This window comes from Gastrolobium bilobum, unplaced genomic scaffold (assembly GCF_033153095.1).
Source record: "Gastrolobium bilobum isolate Gb01-03AN ecotype WA unplaced genomic scaffold, APGP_CSIRO_Gbil_v1 utg6312, whole genome shotgun sequence".
Taxonomy (NCBI): Eukaryota; Viridiplantae; Streptophyta; class Magnoliopsida; order Fabales; family Fabaceae; genus Gastrolobium; species Gastrolobium bilobum.
The window spans coordinates 78,337-97,457 of NW_026896234.1; the positions used below are offsets into that span (position 1 = coordinate 78,337).

General features: G+C 34.8%; 2 protein-coding genes across 4 annotated transcripts; both read left to right on the forward strand.

The window, feature by feature from the left end:
* The first annotated feature begins 3,620 nt into the window (after positions 1–3,620).
* On the forward strand, positions 3,621–5,522 carry LOC133298398 (protein FAF-like, chloroplastic). Its single transcript, XM_061497662.1, has 2 exons — positions 3,621–3,719; positions 3,895–5,522. Exon 2 carries the CDS (start codon positions 3,936–3,938, stop codon positions 5,481–5,483), a length of 1,548 nt encoding a protein of 515 aa, XP_061353646.1. The 5' UTR covers positions 3,621–3,719; positions 3,895–3,935; the 3' UTR covers positions 5,484–5,522.
* Positions 5,523–9,880: 4,358 nt separating this feature from the next.
* LOC133298406 (J domain-containing protein spf31-like) lies at positions 9,881–19,031 on the forward strand. Of its 3 annotated transcripts, XM_061497673.1 has the most exons (10): positions 9,881–9,918; positions 10,036–10,151; positions 11,157–11,247; positions 11,327–11,387; positions 14,466–14,543; positions 15,136–15,209; positions 15,452–15,565; positions 15,769–15,876; positions 18,479–18,517; positions 18,630–19,031. In XM_061497673.1, the coding sequence occupies exons 2-10, from the start codon at positions 10,051–10,053 to the stop codon at positions 18,714–18,716; spliced, it is 753 nt and encodes a 250-aa protein (XP_061353657.1). In that variant the 5' UTR covers positions 9,881–9,918; positions 10,036–10,050; the 3' UTR covers positions 18,717–19,031. The 3 variants fall into 3 exon arrangements, with proteins under 3 accessions (XP_061353657.1, XP_061353656.1, XP_061353658.1); XM_061497672.1 differs by lacking the exon at positions 9,881–9,918 and having other exon boundaries at positions 9,930–10,151; XM_061497674.1 differs by lacking the exon at positions 9,881–9,918 and having other exon boundaries at positions 9,930–10,151; positions 15,452–15,511.
* The last annotated feature ends 90 nt before the right edge of the window (positions 19,032–19,121 follow it).

Genomic DNA, 19,121 nt, shown 5'->3' on the forward strand with positions numbered 1-19,121 from the left:
TTTGATGGGAGTGAACAAGGGACTTAGAGTAACTCATCCATTATAATTATTTTTGGCAATGGGAACTGATCATGTGCGAGGGACCCCTAAAAATCATATCCATAACCCATATTGCGTAATAAGCAACTTGACCTAAATTTCATCAGCAGTCACTTTTCTTATAAATAAAAGGTTAAATTTTGCCAAACGTCATACAAACCCTCACTAGAACGTTGGGGCTTTGATTTAGACGGAAAGAAATTGTTTAATTCTATTTCTTATAAATATGGAATTATCTTTTTCTTTTTTTGTTAGAAAATAACTTCGCTTGAGAAATTGTTTAATTCTATTTCTTATATATATGGGATAGGTACTATTTTTTCTGCCTACCTTTGCCTACCACTCTAAAATATCGTTGAATTAGAATCTTAAGAGAAGAAAGAAAGATAAAAATTAGATAAGATTATATTTTAGTAGGAAAAAAAATAGTAGGTAGAATAATCTATCCGTATAATATATATATATATATATATATATATATATATATATATATATATATAGGGATAAGATCCTTTAACACCGGTGTCAAATTTTGAAATTTGACACCAAATTCCAACCTTTGATTTTCGCCAATCAACGGTTATCATTTATTGGGAATTACACTTATTAATCAATTATTAATTCCAATAAATGATAACCGTTGATTAGCAGAAATCAACGGTTGAAATTTGGTGTCAAAATATCATGTCCCATATATATATATATATATATATATATATATATATATATATATATATATATATATATATATTTAAAAGATTTACGTTGTAGATAAGCTTTGTACGTTTTGAGTGGCATTGCTTTATAGTTTATAGCCAGACAAGGCGCATCTGGTTTCCCTCTTTGCGTTCTTATGTTTATGGCAAAGCTTAGTTGGCTTTCGATTGCTCTCTGTATTCATGTATTAATAATTCGTTTTTTTTTTTTTTGGCGTATTATTCTACACTCTGCTTTGAATTGATCAACGTCAATACCTTTTCATGTGTATTATATACGCGGTGGACGTATTGGCCGCCGTAATGTATAAATCACATGACTTTCCATGAGCACGTACGGAGACGGAGTTTCACAAATAAATGCAAAATACAGTGCCAAACGAGGCCATAAAGAGAGTGAGAGACAAATGAAGTAACTTTTGTATCCAAAAGGGGGTCCAAAAAAGCAAGAAATGACGCGCGTTCATTCGTTTCCACATACATATTATTCCTTGTGATTTAAATAGTTTAAAATTAATATATATATTTTGAGAAATATTCCAACTCGTTCCTCACTTGGTAACTACTTTAATTCGGGACGAGTTCAGAATTAAGACTTTAAACTCCTCTAAAGGTGATATTGGAGAAAATCAAACACATATTCTCATGCGCCCATCAAACTACCACCATTTGATTAGTTTAAAAGTAATATAGATATAAGTGTCGGATATTGGATTGTGGGGAGCCTGTTGAGATATTCAAGTGTGATGAGTCCCACATTGGTTGGTAATGAGCTAAGTGAAGAGTATATAAGTGAAAGGACCCATGAATCCAATGCCTTAAGGTTTTGGGTTGAGACATGGTGTCGGATCCACTTGCTACGGTTGGTGTAGCGTTAGCTCATTGGTGGTGGTTCCCCGCCACGGGCTTCCCCTGGACCCGCTTGACATTGGAGTTTGAGGGAACGAATTTTCCAACAGTGGTATCAAATCCGGATTGGGCTCGAGCTAGCCTAGTGATTGGCTAGGAGGCGGGTCGAGTACTTTACGCTTCGGGTACTCGGTTGAGGGGGAGCATATCAATGGTGGGTTTCACACTTGAGGGGGAGATTGTTGAGATATTCAAGTGTGATGAGTAGGCGGGTCGAGTACTTTACGCTTCGGGTACTCGGTTGAGGGGGAGCATACCAATGGTGGGTTTCACACTTGAGGGGGAGATTGTTGAGATATTCAAGTGTGATGAGTCCCACATTGGTTGGTAATGAGCTAAGTGAAGAGTATATAAGTGAAAGGATCCATGAACCCAATGCCTTAAGATTTTGGGTTGAGACATGGTGTCGGATCCACTTGCTACGGTTGGTGTAGCGTTAGCTCATTGGTGGTGGTTCCCCGCCACGGACTTCCCCTGGACCCGCTTGACATTGGAATTTGAGGGAACGAATTTCCCAATAGAGCCCTCCCAATCATATTAGCCTCTCCCAAAGTTTATTCCTTTGCTTCCCTCTTAAGCCATTTTTCACCCAATAAATGTCACTTTCTACCTTACCTAATTGGTAATATTACTTATGTGCATCTTAGTCATGCTTTTTCTCCATTGAGTATGGTTATGGTGTCCTGGTCTCATTGGTGTTTCCTCTATCAATGACTTTTTTTCTTTTTCTTTTTCTTTTTTTCTTTTTTTGGGTGGGGAAAGGGTATGGAAGAAAATGATGGTTGTTCTTATTTCAAAAGGAAGTTTGTGACACCAAACCGGTAGATCATTAGCTATGCTTTTATAGATTTTTACTTTGTCAAAACAAGTAGGGAACAACTTAATGAAAGTTACCTTGCACGTTAATCACATATCAGATGATCAGATGAGATATGCATGGGCGATAGTAATACATGTCTAGCATGTTAAACTAAATGGCCGTACAAAGTTGTTTTACTATACCACTTTATTTTCACATGTCAAGTCTCAGATCAAGTAACTTAAGTTGCGATGGTTATTAAACAACAAAGTTTGGCACAATTGATCCTACTTTTCATTTAACTGTTTTAGTTCATGCCACAATTGAATGATATAATAGTCAATACGTTTTCTATGCTCTATAGTTAAACAGTGAAATTTTGAGTAGAAAAGCTCATGTGAACCTCCAAGCTATGTTGCAATGACACAGGACAAAATATATGATACGATTCCACACTTCGATACATTAATTCTAAAAAATATTAGATTTTGATATGTTAGGGCACGTTCTGATATTAAATAATATTTTTAATTTATGTAGTGTATATTATATTTAATATTTAATAATTTAACAAAAAAAATGAAATTATACTTATATTACAAATCAATTTTGCAAAGAAACATTAAATATCTCAAATATTTATATTAAACTCAATAAAATAGTAATTGTAATCAAACGAATCTAATAGTTGGAACTAAAAACGCAACGAAACCTTTGAACCTTTTTTGAATCTTTACAACCTGTGTTGGAGTGTCGGAAAGTATCGAGAAGTGTTGGACACAATACGTCAGATTTTTTGAAATATCAGTGCATCATAATCTACAAGAGCCCTCACTCGTAATATTTAAGGGGGAAGATTATATTTACAAATTTTTTGTTTACAAACTACACTAAGTATGACTGGTCATACTTCAATCAAGAGTGTATGACCATTCATACTTAGTGTAATTTGTAAAAAAAAATTTGTAAATGGATCATTTCCCAAAATTTAAACCATATTTTTATTTTATATATGACACCTTTTTACGATAAGAAAAAAAAAAAAGGAAAACAATAAAGGGGTCTTTTCATGGTGGCGTAGAGGATCCGGTTCAAGAAGCTTTTGGCACCCTACAAATACCCCATTTTCCCGACTTGCAGTACCATCAACCTCAGCCATTCCTCTAACATCATTTGAATCAGCATCGTCACCTTCCTCACCCTTTCTTCCTCCTTTGCAACTAGCACTCCTAGTGGATGCTATTGTGTTGCATCAGGTAATTAATTCAAATCCTTTTTTAAGCTTTTGTGTGTATTTTTTTTCTAAATCTACACTCACGTACCCAACTATGCTTTGTCACTTGAAATTCTGTTAAATACTTCACTAGCTCAGTGTTCCTTCTTCTCGGGTCTTGTTTGGCATTTTCCTAAGTTTTGCTTACTTGTGTGCAGATAAGTAAAGTGTTTGTGCTTCTCTGCGGATTATTTTGGAGATGTCATTTTGTATAAGCAAGAAGATCCAAGTCCAAGGCATATCTGATGAGTCTCTCAGAATGGACGAAGAGACCATGCTGGTTCAGAAGCAGGGCATTGTCACCATTTTGGGCTCTGACTTTGATAGCAACAGAGCTTCTGCCACTTCTCTGCGTCGAACACTATCCGCAGACATGTCTTCAAAGAAATGGCTTTTACAAAATGGGGTTTCTCCCATGAAAAAGATTTCTTCATCCGAAGAACTCTCACACTCACACTCACACTCAAAAGTCACTGCTGAATCATTGTCCTCTTCCGAAGGAGAAGAAGATGACTATGAAGAAATGAAGGAGCTGGAAGTTGAAGTGGAGCGCGAACGATTCAAAATTTGGAGTTCAATTCAGCGAGACAAGAAGGAGGAACAACATGAGAAACCAGGACCTTTTGATATCTGGAGCTCAATCTTGTCACAAAAGGCCAACGATGAAACCTCCAACAAGTTACCTCCTTATATTCACCCACTTGTGAAATCTAAAAGTTGTTTGAGTAAAAAGAGTCTCGAAATATGCACAGAGTCTCTTGGATCCGAAACTGGCTCTGATGGATTCTCCTCTTGCACACCATCTGAGACAGGGGATTCAGAGGAGGACAAGGACAACATGGAAGAAGAGGAAGAAGTGACAGTGCAAGCACATGAGGAAGAGTTGCAAGTGCCAAAATACAACTATGCTGAGAAGAAGTCACTATCTCGTTCTTTCCCTCCTCCACTCCCTTCACTTCGCATGCAGTCCCATCGTGACAACGGAAGGTTGTTCCTACAAGCTGTATCCATTCCTTCACAGAACAACTTTTGTGCTCAACGCCAAGATGGTCGCCTAGTCCTCACTTTAGCCAGTCATCCTGACAAGGATGACAGCCAAGTGACCGAAGAAGATGACGACGACGATGACGATGACGATGACGAAGAGAAAGATCATGTGGACGAGGAGGAGGAGGAGGAGGAAGAATTCGTGAAGTTTGAGGAAGATTATGAGGCAGAGGAAGATGATGCTGATATAAAGCAAGCACCTATATTATGTAGTGGGCTTTCAAGTGTTCATAGGTTAGCATTAATGATGAATAAGCAAATTGAGTTAGTTAATAGGAGTCCAAAATGGTCAGAGAAGTTGAACGAAGTGGCCAATTTTGAGGATGTTAATGTGGAGCAACATAGTCCAGTGGCACAGTCACTCCCACTGAGGACAAGGGCTCGGCTAATTCCATCAACACCAACTGTGGCTGCTTTCAATGCTTATGAGTACTACTGGCAGACGAAGCCCACAGCAAATGCTGCTTCTATTCCTAACACTTTTACCCATCAACATTATAACTACTCATCCCTGAAGAACAATCACAGTCACAGCAAGCTCGTTGTCTCTGGGGACATTAATCAAACTTCAAATGATGACCGACAACAGTTGCTGGTTCTGAGAGGCAAGAATGGTGATTACTTGGTTCACAGTTTGAAGAGTTGCAAGGATTCTAGAAGGTCTTTTCTGTTCTGGGAACCCTATTGCATTGCTACCTGACCTGTGTCACAACTTCATGCGATCACATTACTAATCCAAAACCCATTGCTTAAATACTATTTTATTACCCTATCATTTTCTCTCTACCCTGCTCCACTCTTTTAGAGAGTGGGGGGATAACAAGAGAGAATACTTAATTTGTAACATCAGAGTAATTACTTTTAACAGTGTTATATATATATTATATTTATCCGTCTATGGAACAATTACATAACATAATCTAAGTTCATCTTTGTCCTCCTCTAAATTATCATGGTTTCTTTTCAACTTTATTGCTTTTGTAATATAAGCCAATGGGGTTTCAAGATGGGTCGCATCCTGCCTAATTGGTCTTTTTTTTTTGGAACACCATGATCCATCCGTGATATGTTTGCCTCTCCTTGAGTTAATATATATATATATACGACATATCATTTGACACCGAAATTTGACATCAACTCTTAACCGATTTTCATCAATTATAATTTATTAGATCACACTAAATCTTAGTTAGGAGTGTGTAAAATAACCAAAAAACTGAATCGAACCATGAACCGAACCGAATTGCTCTTTAAAATAATCGGTTTTTAAAAACCAGTTCATGAACCGAACCGATTTTTAAAGAACTAGTTCATAAACCGAACTGGTTTTTAGAACCAGTTTAAGAACTAAACCGATTTTTAGAACCAATTTAAGAATCGAACCATTTTGAACCGAACCGAACCATTTTCAAACCGAACCAAATTATTTTTATAACTTTATTTTTTAAATTTTTACTTATTTTATCTTTTCAAAAGAGGGTCGACCCGAACCGGTTCCGAACGGAACCGTTTCCGAACCGAACCGTTTCCAACTGAACTGAACCACTTCTGAACTGAACCAGTTTTGAACCGAACCGAACCATTTAAACCAATTCGGTTCAATTTTTAAAAAAAATCGATTCGGTTCAACCCAACGAGTACACATATAAAACAATGCTAGACTGGGCGATGACAACATCAACAACTATAGTTTGAATTTTACTTTAGCTACCATTTTATGGGTGGGTAAACAATTGACAAAATATAACATAAAATAATACTAATTTAACAAGGGAAAAACACTTCTCGTATTACATGTTGTGATCCATTGATTTATGTGCAAAATTTTGTTTTTTAAATAAGTGTGAGGTCCATAATTAATTGAATCAGAATATGAGAAAACAATTCTCATACAAAAACTCATTTATCAATAACCAATTAGCAAATAGTGTGATTTTGCTCTCAAAATGTTCTCTATGCTATAAACTGAATTACCATTATATATTATTTATGATCTAAGCTATTAGAAACTTGGTCTAAGGTACTAGCTAATGAAGGAGTGTTATGTATGACGTTGAGTTATTTAACATGACTTCAACTATTTAATAACTTTAAATTAATAATAGTTTATTTCGATGTGACATATCGAGATATGTTTTAGGGTCCATTATATGAAAGTGTATCTTTGTGTATATTTAATTTTGTCTCAATTATTTAAAAATTAAAAACATTAAATAAGATGTTACAAAAAAAAATATTAAATAAGATTATAAACACTTATTTTTTCATGTTTTTAGTTGATAGAAAAAATGACAACAAATTTTATTAAAAAAAATAAAACGATAAAAGAAAAGGATACACTTAAACCATGGAAGTTCCACTTGGGTAAAAGTCATTTCCTTTTATCTTTGAAATTCCAAATTGGAGAGATTTTTCTCCATCCACCTTCCTTCCATCTATATAAGGAGATTTTCCTGATGTGTTTTGACATCCAAGACTCACTCATGATACAAAATTAATACAATCACTTGCACACCATTTTAAGCGAATTGATTGCACATCAATCTGAGCGCAACTGGTCACTTGACAAGTTCTGATTAGTTATACCCAAATTAATGTGCAACTAGTTGCGATCAATTTGGGTCTAACTTATTAGAGTTCATCACGTGACACTAAGAGCACCTTTATATTATACAAACGATAACCTTTAATGCCACATGGTAGTTTCTAGTGAGTTGCATTCAAATTGATGGTGCACAACTGAGTACATTAGTTTCATAGATATTTTATAAATCGCTTTAAATTCGTATTTTTTATTTAAATTGTAATTTTTTAATTTTTTCTTAATTTAGCTATGATAGCTTGTTAATATATGCTTTGTACTTAGAGTTATTTTTTTTAGCAAAGATAGTTTGGTGACACTAATATATTTAAGTTTAACCTTTTTGTATGATTAATTTTTTTCATTTTTTTTATATTACAAATCTTTGTATATTGTTGTATGTGTTTTACCAAAAAATAATAATAATAAAACAATAATTTAAAAAGGATTAATTGAGCCGATGATTTTTTAGGTCATTTGGTTGAGACAACTTTATGTTATGAAATTTTCAAATTCAATTAAATGAATTTTCAAGAAACTAAATTCTTTCAATATATATTTCAAAATTGAAATTAATCAACCTATATTTTCTAAAGAACGACGTAATTTTGTGTCAAACCAACCAGATTATATGCAATGTGATGTTATGAAGATTAGCAAATTTGTTTTGGGATTTGGATTCTGAAAAATTTGGTTAAGCATTGCTGAATTATGAAATTATGTTTATGCATGATATCCTGAGAACTATGTATGATGTTATTGTTGTTCAGACATCCGGCCTATGCTAGTTATATTTTCTATGCGTTGGACATGATTTAATTGAGTAAGAGGATGAACTCTTTTGAAGATTGACATGTTAGGATGTATATTCTGTTTTGAAAAGAGTTGCCGCAAGATCTTTATATTTCGTTTGCAAATTTTATGATTCTGGAATTTTAATTGTCAAACCAATTTCTGCAATATGTAAATTCAGATTTTTGAACAGTTTTAGCGAGCACAAAAATCATAATAAATTAGGCTTAAGAGCTATGGACATACTCTTTATATAATATGAAAATACACGACTGGGGCTTTACATCCGTATAAATTATACCTCATTCGGAGGTTTGTATCCCCATAACGACAACTCGCAATGTGCTCGCTAAAACTGTTCAAAAATTCGAATTTACACACAGCAGAAACTGGTTCGACAATTGAAATTCCAGAATCATAAAAATTCCAGACGAAATATAAAGATCATGCGACAACTCTTTTCAAAACAGAATATACATCCTAACATGTCAACCTTCAAAAAAGTTCATGCTCTTACTCAATTAAATCATGTCCAACGCATAGAAAATATAACTAGCATAGGCCGGATGTCGGAACAGCAATAACATCATACATAGTTCTCAGGATATCATGCATAAACATAATTTCATAATTCAGCAATGCTTAACCAAATTTTTCAGAATCCAAATCCCAAGACAAATTTGCTAGTCTTTATAACATCACATTGCATATAATCTTTCAGCATCTAACCCAACAAAAACAGAGGCTAACAGCAGCAATCCTCAAACAGCAGAACATCAATCAAATACTTCCAATGACATGCTATATCAAATATTTCTTCATCTTTCTGCAATATAGTACTAAGTTATTTGCAAAGGGGTAAGTGTTCAATCTACCACAGAATAAGTTGGAGTGAGAATTTTCTGTCAAACCAAAAGTAAATTTTTTATAATTAAATTTTCTTTCTTCCTAAATATTCATATTTATCTTTTAAATAATAAAGTAATTTGTTTTAAAATTATTTAGTTTCTTCATATATTTTAAGAACATTATCGGTTAATCCAATAGTATGTGTTGAAGTAATGTATTTTGTATTTAGTTTAACTACAGTGGAACAGTGACCAAAGTGTCAGTGTTGACAAAAAAAATTACCAGACTGTCACGCCAACAGTAAATTTTACTAAAATGCCACGTGGCATATTTTGCTACTCTGTGTAGCGAAATATGTGTGCAAATAATTCGCTACACAGTGTAGCGAAATATGCCACGTCAGAATGCACAGAAACAAAAATGCCACGTGTCAAACAGGGAGAATTTCGCTACACTGTGTAGCGAAATTCTCCCTGTTTGACGTGACATATTTCGCTACACTGAGTAGGGAATTATTTGCACACATATGAATTATTTGCATACATATTTTGCTACACAGTGTAACGAAATATGCCACGTGGCATTTTGACAAAATTTACTGTTGACGTAGCAGTCTGGTAATTTTTTTTGCCGACGGTGACAAAATGATGACTGTTCTTAATATATAAGAATTTAGCTTCTTTTATCCCTTATTAATTTATTATTGATAAAGAAATTACCTTATAATTCTAAGGTCGGCTTCTTTAAATCAGCCCTAAAACGACATTACGTTTGTGTGAGGTTCGGTACGGAAAATAAAAGGAGGGTTTTTTTTTTGGTAAATAAAGGAGGGTTTAGTATGAAAGATTGAAAGGAGAAGATAGAGCTAGTGTCGTTTGATTCGATAATACTGCGCTGTTAAATAATCCATAAGGTGTTCTAAATAAGATCTTATATTGTCGTTTGAACGGATTCTCAAATTTTCTCGCTCACGACACGAATCACGATAACGAGTTTGGTTTTTCGAATCCGAAATAAAATTGAATTGCAGGGAAGGAAGCAAAAAATGGGAGAAACAACCCCAGCGGCCACCATCGATGACGATTTACTTCTCAAAAACTTCTTCGCCGAAGTCAGCGAAGTTGAGAGGGACAACGAGGTCCTTAGGTACCCCTCTCTCTCTCTCTCTCTCTCTCTCTATATATATATATATATATATATATATATATATATATATGCCGGTGTATTTGTTTGTGCGTGTGTTTCGCTATGTGATTATGTACTTCCGAACTGTAATTTGCTTTCGCTCTTTCTATTTTTCCTGTCTTTTTTTCTATGCATTCGCTTTTTTGCTATATGATTGGTTAGAAGGTGATTAGGGTTTTCGGACAGTGATCTCCGAAAAATTATTGCATCTGATGGAGAATTTATGTTGTGTTGTGGGAGCATTTGCTTTACATCTGTTTTGATTCGGATTAGTACAGTTTCCTGTGCTGAGATCTTTTGATGATACAAAAATTGCGTCGTTTAAGTTATTGTAATCTGGATGATCCTGAGATATGTGATTGGCATTGTAATTTTGTTTTCGACGTTGAATTTGAGTTCTTCATAGATGCGATCATTAGTTGGAATGCTCATAAGATGGGAGAATCTGATTATCAACAACAAACTGAGCAACATTTGGTTATAAGTAAATATTCTGGTACCGGAAAGAATTAAATTGCGTCATTTGAGTATATGATTGGTGTTTTGACTGCAACCGGAAAGAATCATTTTAGTTGAAGATAATGGTTAACATTGGATATTGTGCTGGTCACTGGCTGGAATACATAGATTGTTGTCCTTGAGAGAAGGTGTAACAAGCAAGTTGTGAGGCCTGAAGGATGAAAGTGAAATCAGTGATTGATGGTTCATTAAAGTGAACGTTGGCTGAAAGATCCTAGAAAATAATTTATAAGCTAAAAAAAGGGGCGAGCTGGTGTAGTGTGTTTTATTTTTATTTTCTTAAGAAAAATAAATTTTAAGCAAATGTATTCTTCGATTTTTAGTTTCATGAAATGCTTGATTTTTATTACAAAATATTTATTTGGAAAATAAGACATTTTGTTATTGTTTTAATTTCTGTATTCTCTCTGCTGATCAACATTTTCTTTGTTTTTATTTTCTCCACAGGATTCTCTCTTGTTTTAAGTTAAATCCATTTGAGCATCTAAAGCTACCATTTGATTCATCAATTGATGATGTGAAAAAGCAGTACCGCAAGGTAATTTCTTCCTCCACCTGAGGACTGTTTTAACTGTTCTGTTGGCCTCTTATAACTTACTTTTGCTATTCTTTTGTAGTTGTCTTTGATGGTTCACCCTGACAAATGTAAGCATCCACAGGCAAAGGAGGCTTTTGGAGGTACACGAATACGTGATTTATAATAACTCTGATGGAATTAAACATCTTAAGTGTTGTTTATTATTGTTTGTTTCTTGTTTATTCAAACTATATTTTGCTACATTATTGTTGAGCACATAATTTTTAGATTAACTAACTAGCTTGAGTCCTAAAAGTTGTTGCTGTGGTCATATGCCCTGGAATTTGCTAATTTCCTACCATTAGGCAAATATATGCATAAATCGAAATATATCATATAATAGACTTTAGCATGAAGGAGTAATTGGGTCATGGAAGAATTACTTTTAGAATATTATTTAGACCAAACTCCTTTCATTTATAGTAGAAGATAGGCTTCAAAAGCTCAACTAGTCGTGTATGAGTACATCACTTTTGCTTACAGTGGGTTTGATATAGCTTTTGGAGTCAAACTAATAGAATTGGAACAGAATTGAGATGAACAGACAATCTTTGTTGCAGTGAACAACCTCTGATCAGTATCAATGAGGTATAGAACACAGATCAAGAATGATACAAAAGTAGGATTCCCTCTCTATCTCTCGAACAGATCTACGGTACTCCCATTTTCTTAAAAAGGAAAGTTTTATCTCATTTAAACCAACACCTTCATCTTTATTTCCATTTAAGTCCCAATTTTTTACCCTTTTTAGATAGATGTATGGTGCTCCCGTAGCACCAAAGATTTGGTCCTATCTCTCTAGTTATTCAAGAGACATGGGTTCTCCCTCTCAATTTTGACTCCCAGTCTTAAACTGATCATTCTTATTTCCCTCCTATTATTTTACGCTGTCATCTCCCCCTCTCTAACTAATAGAGACTGGCCCACTTTTCTTTGGAGCTGCTAACACAAACTGATATGAATTTGTAAACAGTTCCATTAACATACTTTTGTAATAACTTGCATAGTTGTTAGAATATTATGATTCGCGGTCCGAATCTCACAATTCAGCAAGCCAGTAATTTGTATTATGGGATGAAGATGAATCAGAGATGGCTTTGAATCATGTGATATATGCATGAATTGGTGCGATTCCATACCACCGAACGATTCATTAACTTTTTTTCCTTTTTACTTTGTTTTCATCAATTCTAATAAAAGAAATTGAAAAGTCAAGGCCACATAACCCAATCCTTACAATCTCCTCATACATAAGCCAGATTAAGCTTGCTAATGGGAGGACAACAAACCTCCCAATCTCGATCATGGAGAGGCATCCTGATAGATGGAAAGCTCCTCCCCAGGGTTGGTGGAAACTCAACGTGGATGCGGCTGTCAAGAGGAATTCTAATCTAGCATCGTGTGGAGGTCTGATCCGTGATGATAGAGGTAGGTGGATTGCAGGATTCACGTACAAAATTGGAATCTGCAATACCTTCATAGCTGAATGTTGGGCTATCCTCAAAGGGCTTCAGTGTGCTTGGAACTTGAGAGCTCAAGCTCTAGAGGTGGAAAGCGACTCACTCCTAGCCATTCAGGCTATATCCAATGATCCTCTCAGTAACTCATCTCATTCCATTGTGCGGTGTATCCAGAAGTGGCGTGATAAGCAATGGCAGCTGTCCTTTAAGCATATAAGTCGGAATGTGAATGGGTGTGCTGATTGGCTAGCTGCATCTGCAGCCCATTCTCAAGAGAATTTTGTGTTCCTCCCTTCCTGTCCCCCCCAGTCTAGGGCAAATGCTGGATTCGGATAGCCCAGCAGAGTAGTCTTCCTTTTTGTGTTTTCTTTTGGGCGTTTTTGCCCCTTACTTGTACTAAAAAATATAAAATATAAAATAAAAATAAAAAATTGAAAAGTCAAGTAAGCTTAAATTGTTAAATGAAATGGAACTAAAAGAGCACTATTGAACGCACCCTATTTGATTATTCCATTGCCTTGCTTTCATTCTTCTTCTGAAATAGGGGATTCATGTAGTAACTCACTCACTCACTCACTCACTAATGACTATGCATGGTATTTGACTATTCTATTTCTCTTTTTCTTTCTTTTAAAACATAAGCTTCACAAGTCACTTCCTCACTCTATATGCACCTCATTTGGTTATATCATTGCTCTATTTTTGTTATTCTGAAATATAGGCTTCTCACAGTCATTTTATGTGAATCAGTTATGGCTTATAATTTTGTTTTGTCAGAGCTATGGTTAAATTGTATTGTTAATTCGTAGTTTAAAATTATTACACTGACCATTATACATCATTTCTAATTTCTGTGATATATTACAAGCTATTTTCATTGTGCCTTTGAATCTTACGATTTGATATGATCCACGATTGATGATTCAAAAATTAGCTTGGTCGATTCACAATTTGTCGTACTATCATCTTTATTGAACTTCAGCTTGACCAATCCAGTGATATTATTATTTCCATAATTATGTATAGTGATGCCTAAGAAGGAAAATTAAAGAATTTAGCATCAGTATGGTATATGTCATTCGTGTGTTGTTTTGTTTGATATATATTGTACCCCTTGCTGGGTACAGTACAATCTTGTAGAGTCAGTAAGCAGGATCCTATTTTTGAGCCTCTGCATGATCACATTGATTCTGTATTTTGTATGTAATTTTCTGACTTTATGATGTAAAATACATGCTACTTTTTTAGCATATTGAAAAGTGGATATTGTTGAGAAATATAGTCCCACATTGGTTGTATGGGCAACTAATGTGAGGTTTATAAGGCCTTGGGCACTCCCACACTTTGAGCTAGCTTTTGGGGTGGTGTATCCCAAGGTTCTTTACATGGTATCAGAGCCTCGCCGCCCCCCACTTTCTCTTGTGGAGTTTCTTAGCACAGGTAGGCTGGGCCTGTTGCATTGTCCACTCTTCAAGCCCAATGGGCTCTCGTGTGAGGGGGCGTGTTGAGAAATATAGTCCCACATTGGTTGTATGGGCAACTAATGTGAGGTTTATAAGACCTTGGGCACTCCCACCCTTTGAGCTAGCTTTTGGGATGGTGTATCCCAATGTTCTTTACAGATATCAATTATGATGATAAATTCTGCAGCTATAGGGTTCACATGAAAGTTTATATTAATTTTTTAAAATGTTTATTGTGCTATTTACTTGAATGCAGCACTAGCGAAAGCCCAACAATTATTAGTAGATCAGAATGAAAGAGATTATCTTCTTAGCCAAATTAATTCAGCAAAAGGTTAGTGTGAATTTGTCCTGTTTACTTGGCATCTAGTTATAACCTGTCTAACGGTGCAAATTCTTTCCACTAAGGGTTGTATCATGGATTTTAAGAGAAGTTACTGTGAATTATTTTCAGGAACCTGCTTTCCTATCTTTATCACTCTTTCTCAAAAAATTCAATTCCCCCCCCCCCCCAAAAAAAAAACAACACAAAAAAAACACCCAAAAAAAAAGGAAAGTTTTTCAGCACTTCGGTTGCTGAGAAATGGTCATTCTTGATTATGTCTTTGTTGAGTGCTGTGACTTGCTCACCGGGGTAAAAGTTTGTTATGCGAGCAACCCGTGTGCTTGCTCTAACATTTGCATTCATCTGATTGGGGAGTTCATTTAATGTGTTTAAAACTTGAAAACCTCAAATTTGTTATTTGGGGTCAAGCTTTCTTGTGTGCAACGTTTTTTTCCCTATTTATTTGTTTATTTTCTCTCTTCTTCCGTTCTTCCTTTTTTTTTTTAGCCTCCATCTCTGTAGAAGAAATGCCTTCTTCATAGGAATGTTAATGACGTGTTAAAAAAAGAACTCATCTTTTTTCCATTGATGTGGACTACAGAAGAACTTAGAGCAAAGAGGAAGAAGCAGCTGAAGAAAGATACAGCTTCAAAAATTAAGTCTTTGGTTGAAGAGGTATGCATTTTTACTCGGGTTCTTTTCTAAGGTTAAGATCTTAGTAACACCTGAATGCACAACCTAGAATTTTAGAATATTCCCCCATTGTTGCATGTGTTTCTTTTTGGCTGACTGTCTTGCGCTTCCCTTGTGGTCTGATTGCACGCTGAATGGTGAGATTAGCAGGCTTTAATATTGTAAAGATAGTATATTTATACCCTTGGTTTTTTTAAAAAAAATCTATTCTGCTTGAATCTCAGGGAAAATATGATAAACAATATGAACGGTCAGAGGAGTTCCAGCAGGAGCTCAAAATCAAAGTTCGTGAATTATTAACAGAACAAGAATGGAGGAGAAGAAAAATGCAAATGAGGGTATGCTCTAATCACCCCTCTCCGCCCACCCCACACATTCAAAATCCCTTCCCAAACTTTAGTGTGTCTTTGGTAGTGCCAGTGACAAGAAAGTGAGATAATTAGGAGACTGGTTTTATCTGTGCAAATTTGGCCTGAGAGAAATAATATACATATGAGGAATTCTTGTTTTATGACCTTTTAGCTTATTCAATATTATGTAGATATCAGAGGAGGAAGGCAGATTAAAAAGGGATGAAGAGGAACAGAAAGAAATGTGGAAAAGAAAGCGTGAACACGAGGAGGAATGGGAAGGAACAAGAGAAAAGAGGGTTAGTTTCTATGATTATTTTTAACCTTCATTTTATACATCAAAGTGCAATTTGTGTTTGTTAATCTTTGACTAAAGGTAACCTTAATTTCATTTTTTTTTAATAATTTGTGCCTGTGAAATCTATAATTAAGCTATAAAGTGTTCCAGAATATGGCCAAAATGTTGTTATGTTCTACGTGTACTTTCTGGCTTTCTGTCATAAAGTTTAGTGCCAGAGCGTATTAGGAGATACTGAAGTAATGAGATAAATATTTATTAAGAAAAATAATTGAACAGATGATGCACCACTTCCGAGTTCAGCCTTTAGGGTCACAGAAGAGTCCTTACAAACTAATCTGCTCTTCATGCAGTTTGCAAAGGCTGATGTCAATTCTATGATAGTCTCATAGTTACTAATCCAGGTGGTTATTCTTTGGGGCTTGGGCCTTTAGCCTACCTATCTCAGATAATAAGATTGATAATCCTTTTTTTGTGGGTTTGTCAAATATATAAATGATTTTTAATTGTTTGGTTGAGAGAGAGTTTTGGGGTAGCGATAAGGTTGTTCCTTTGTGACTATAAGGTTATGGTTTCAAGTTTGGGAAACAATCTTTTTGTAAAACTGCAAGGGTAGTGCTGCATACAATTAACACTCACCCCTACCCTTATAAAGCTAGAGAGCCTTATATGCCAAGGTTTGCCCTTTTTTTTATTTTTTGTTTTTTATTAAAAAAATTAAATGACTTAAAATTGTATCAATTTTTCTTGTTACAGCACCCCTCTTAAATTTTTAGAGGGTGAGCCTAATGGAACCTATTGTGAACCTATTCCTAACTCACAGTCACTCAGTATTCAAACAGAGAAAGAGTAGAAAGATGATGACAAGTATATTTCATTCATGGATAAAGCTTTGGTTACACTGTAAAGCAAAGACACTACTGTAAAACAGAGACACTAATGGAATGCAGCAAGAGCCTAACATATTCCTCATCCTAATTACAGACTTCAACAATAAACGATAAGAGGAATTACAATGACAATGCAGAAAAGATAAACCCAAAAGACCTCACTCACTCTCCAAGACCAACATACCTAGGCCCCAAAGAGATCCTTTTCCAAATCCCATTTAACAAGTGCTCAATTCCATGCTACCTCACTACACACACTCCCCTCCCTTTTATCCTATCACGAAGAACCTTTTAGAAAATTCCTAATTAACTAACTAATCCATTTCAGGCCCATAGGCCCATCAGAGCCTTGTGACCTGGTAGTAGTCACTACTGGTGTTAGTCTCTCCACTGATGGGGATAAGGTTGCATAAATCTAAATATTTATTAGTATATAAATATTTTTTTTAAGTATATCATATTTTTTCAAGAATTTGTCTTTATTTTTTAAATAATATTTATATTTATCTTAAGCCTCCTTAGTAATATAGAGATTTGCAATTATATATCCTTTATGGTGATTTAGTTAGAATTATAGCATATATAAATTATTTTATAGAACGACTTATTTATAGCTTGAGCTTTAAAGTAGCTTTTAAGCAAAATTGGTATATAGTTTGAAAAGAGGGGTAAAGTGATAACTTTTTATTAAAATGGGGCAAGATGGTCAATCAGCCCACCAATAGCTTTAGCTTTATTTTTAAGCTAGAAAAAAGTTAAGCCAAATAGGTTCTAAATTTGCTTAGCATCTACATTTATACCACTTAGTATAACATCAGTTCTATTTTTCTAGTTTTTAAAACTTTGGTATTTTAGATCACAGGCTGAGAACCTTTCCCATCAAGTGATTTTACAAGTGTTTTAGATTTTGAGATCAGTTGATTGGTTGCATTCAAATTTATATTTGGAGAAAGCACACCACTTTTCTTGCAGCTCTTCATGCTTCCTATTAACTCAACATTATAAATAGATAAATTTCTAAACAGGATATTTAAAATTCATTGACATAGAATAGCATGTATCAGTATCACTGCTTAGCACGGAGAGGTAAAGAATACCGTGGACCCTATAATATGTTAACAACCAAATTAACTGAAAAGCTTACAATGTTAGGAATAGACTTGTGGAATCTTTTTTTATCTTTAACACTCCCTCTCAACAGGGCGATTAGCGTTGAATTGTTGACATTTGATAATGTGCAGACCCACTTAATCGTGTATTGAATTTTAACTCAATTAGAAATTTAGAATTGGGGCAACTCAGATTGAACTCGTTGCAAAGAGGCTGTGATTGTTTGTTATAAGCATATGAATAGATTTTATCTAACAATTCGATCATCAGTAAAAAGTTGCAAGTTGTTCATATGACTGGATACCTATAAAATTAATAAAATAGGACTAGCTTACAAGCCATGGTTGCAAATCCTTTTTTCTGTCCGTTTGACCTGCTTTGTATTAATTTTGGTTTTAACAGTTGTGATTATTCTCTTGCTTTTCATCAGCTGTTTAAAAAATAATCTGAACGATTAGTAGGGACATTGTTCCATGTATCTTGCGTACCTACAAAGAAGACTCGTAGCAAATTTTGTTGGCGTGTAGTATCTTTTTATCTTATCTGAAAAAATCTATACCATTAGAAAAGATGGATAAATTAACAGAATCAATTCATTATCAGGTATCCAGTTGGAGAGATTTTATGAAGGGTGGAAAGAAGGTGAGATACTAAGCTTGCTGGTTTTTGTATGAACAAGTATTCATTTTACACATACGTTGGAACAAAAATAAAAAACTGCTTCACTAATATTTACCTTTTTGTATGTCTACAGACTAAAAAAGGAGAAATTCGCCCCCCGAAGCTTAAGACAGAAGATCCCAACAAATCGTACGTTCAGAGGCCTGTAAAAAGAGGTTAGGGATTCTGCTGTTATGTTGAAGGATCACGTGCAATCAATCCAACGAGAAGTCCAAGGGAACTTATTCATGCAGGCTGGCTATCCTTTGTATCAGTTTGATACTTAAGCATATTTATCATTGGGGTCATGAGAGTCATCTTCATGGGATGTAGACATCCTCCGAATGAATAATCCCATTTTGTGATGTTATACACCCTATGACTGATACACAGGAATTTTTAAGTTGTATTTACCTTAGTGTTGTTTTTTGTCCACTGGTTACGACCCACAAATATGAAACCTATATTATGCAGAATTTCATTCTGATTTAGCTAAGATGATAATGTTTAAAGTTAAACGAGTGAGTGACGAGACTATAGGTTTGCGTTTAAAATTCTGCTTACAATTCAATAATGTCTTTTTCTT

Bases quoted from the DNA above. Each gene is read 5' to 3' on its own strand.
- LOC133298398 (XM_061497662.1), top strand. From the start codon at position 3,936: ATGTCATTTTGTATAAGCAAGAAGATCCAAGTCCAAGGCATATCTGAT.
- LOC133298406 (XM_061497673.1), top strand. From the start codon at position 10,051: ATGGGAGAAACAACCCCAGCGGCCACCATCGATGACGATTTACTTCTC. The intron at 10,152-11,156 runs GTACCCCTCTCT...TTTTCTCCACAG, and splicing joins AGGGACAACGAGGTCCTTAG to GATTCTCTCTTGTTTTAAGT. The intron at 15,210-15,451 runs GTATGCATTTTT...CTTGAATCTCAG, and splicing joins TTAAGTCTTTGGTTGAAGAG to GGAAAATATGATAAACAATA.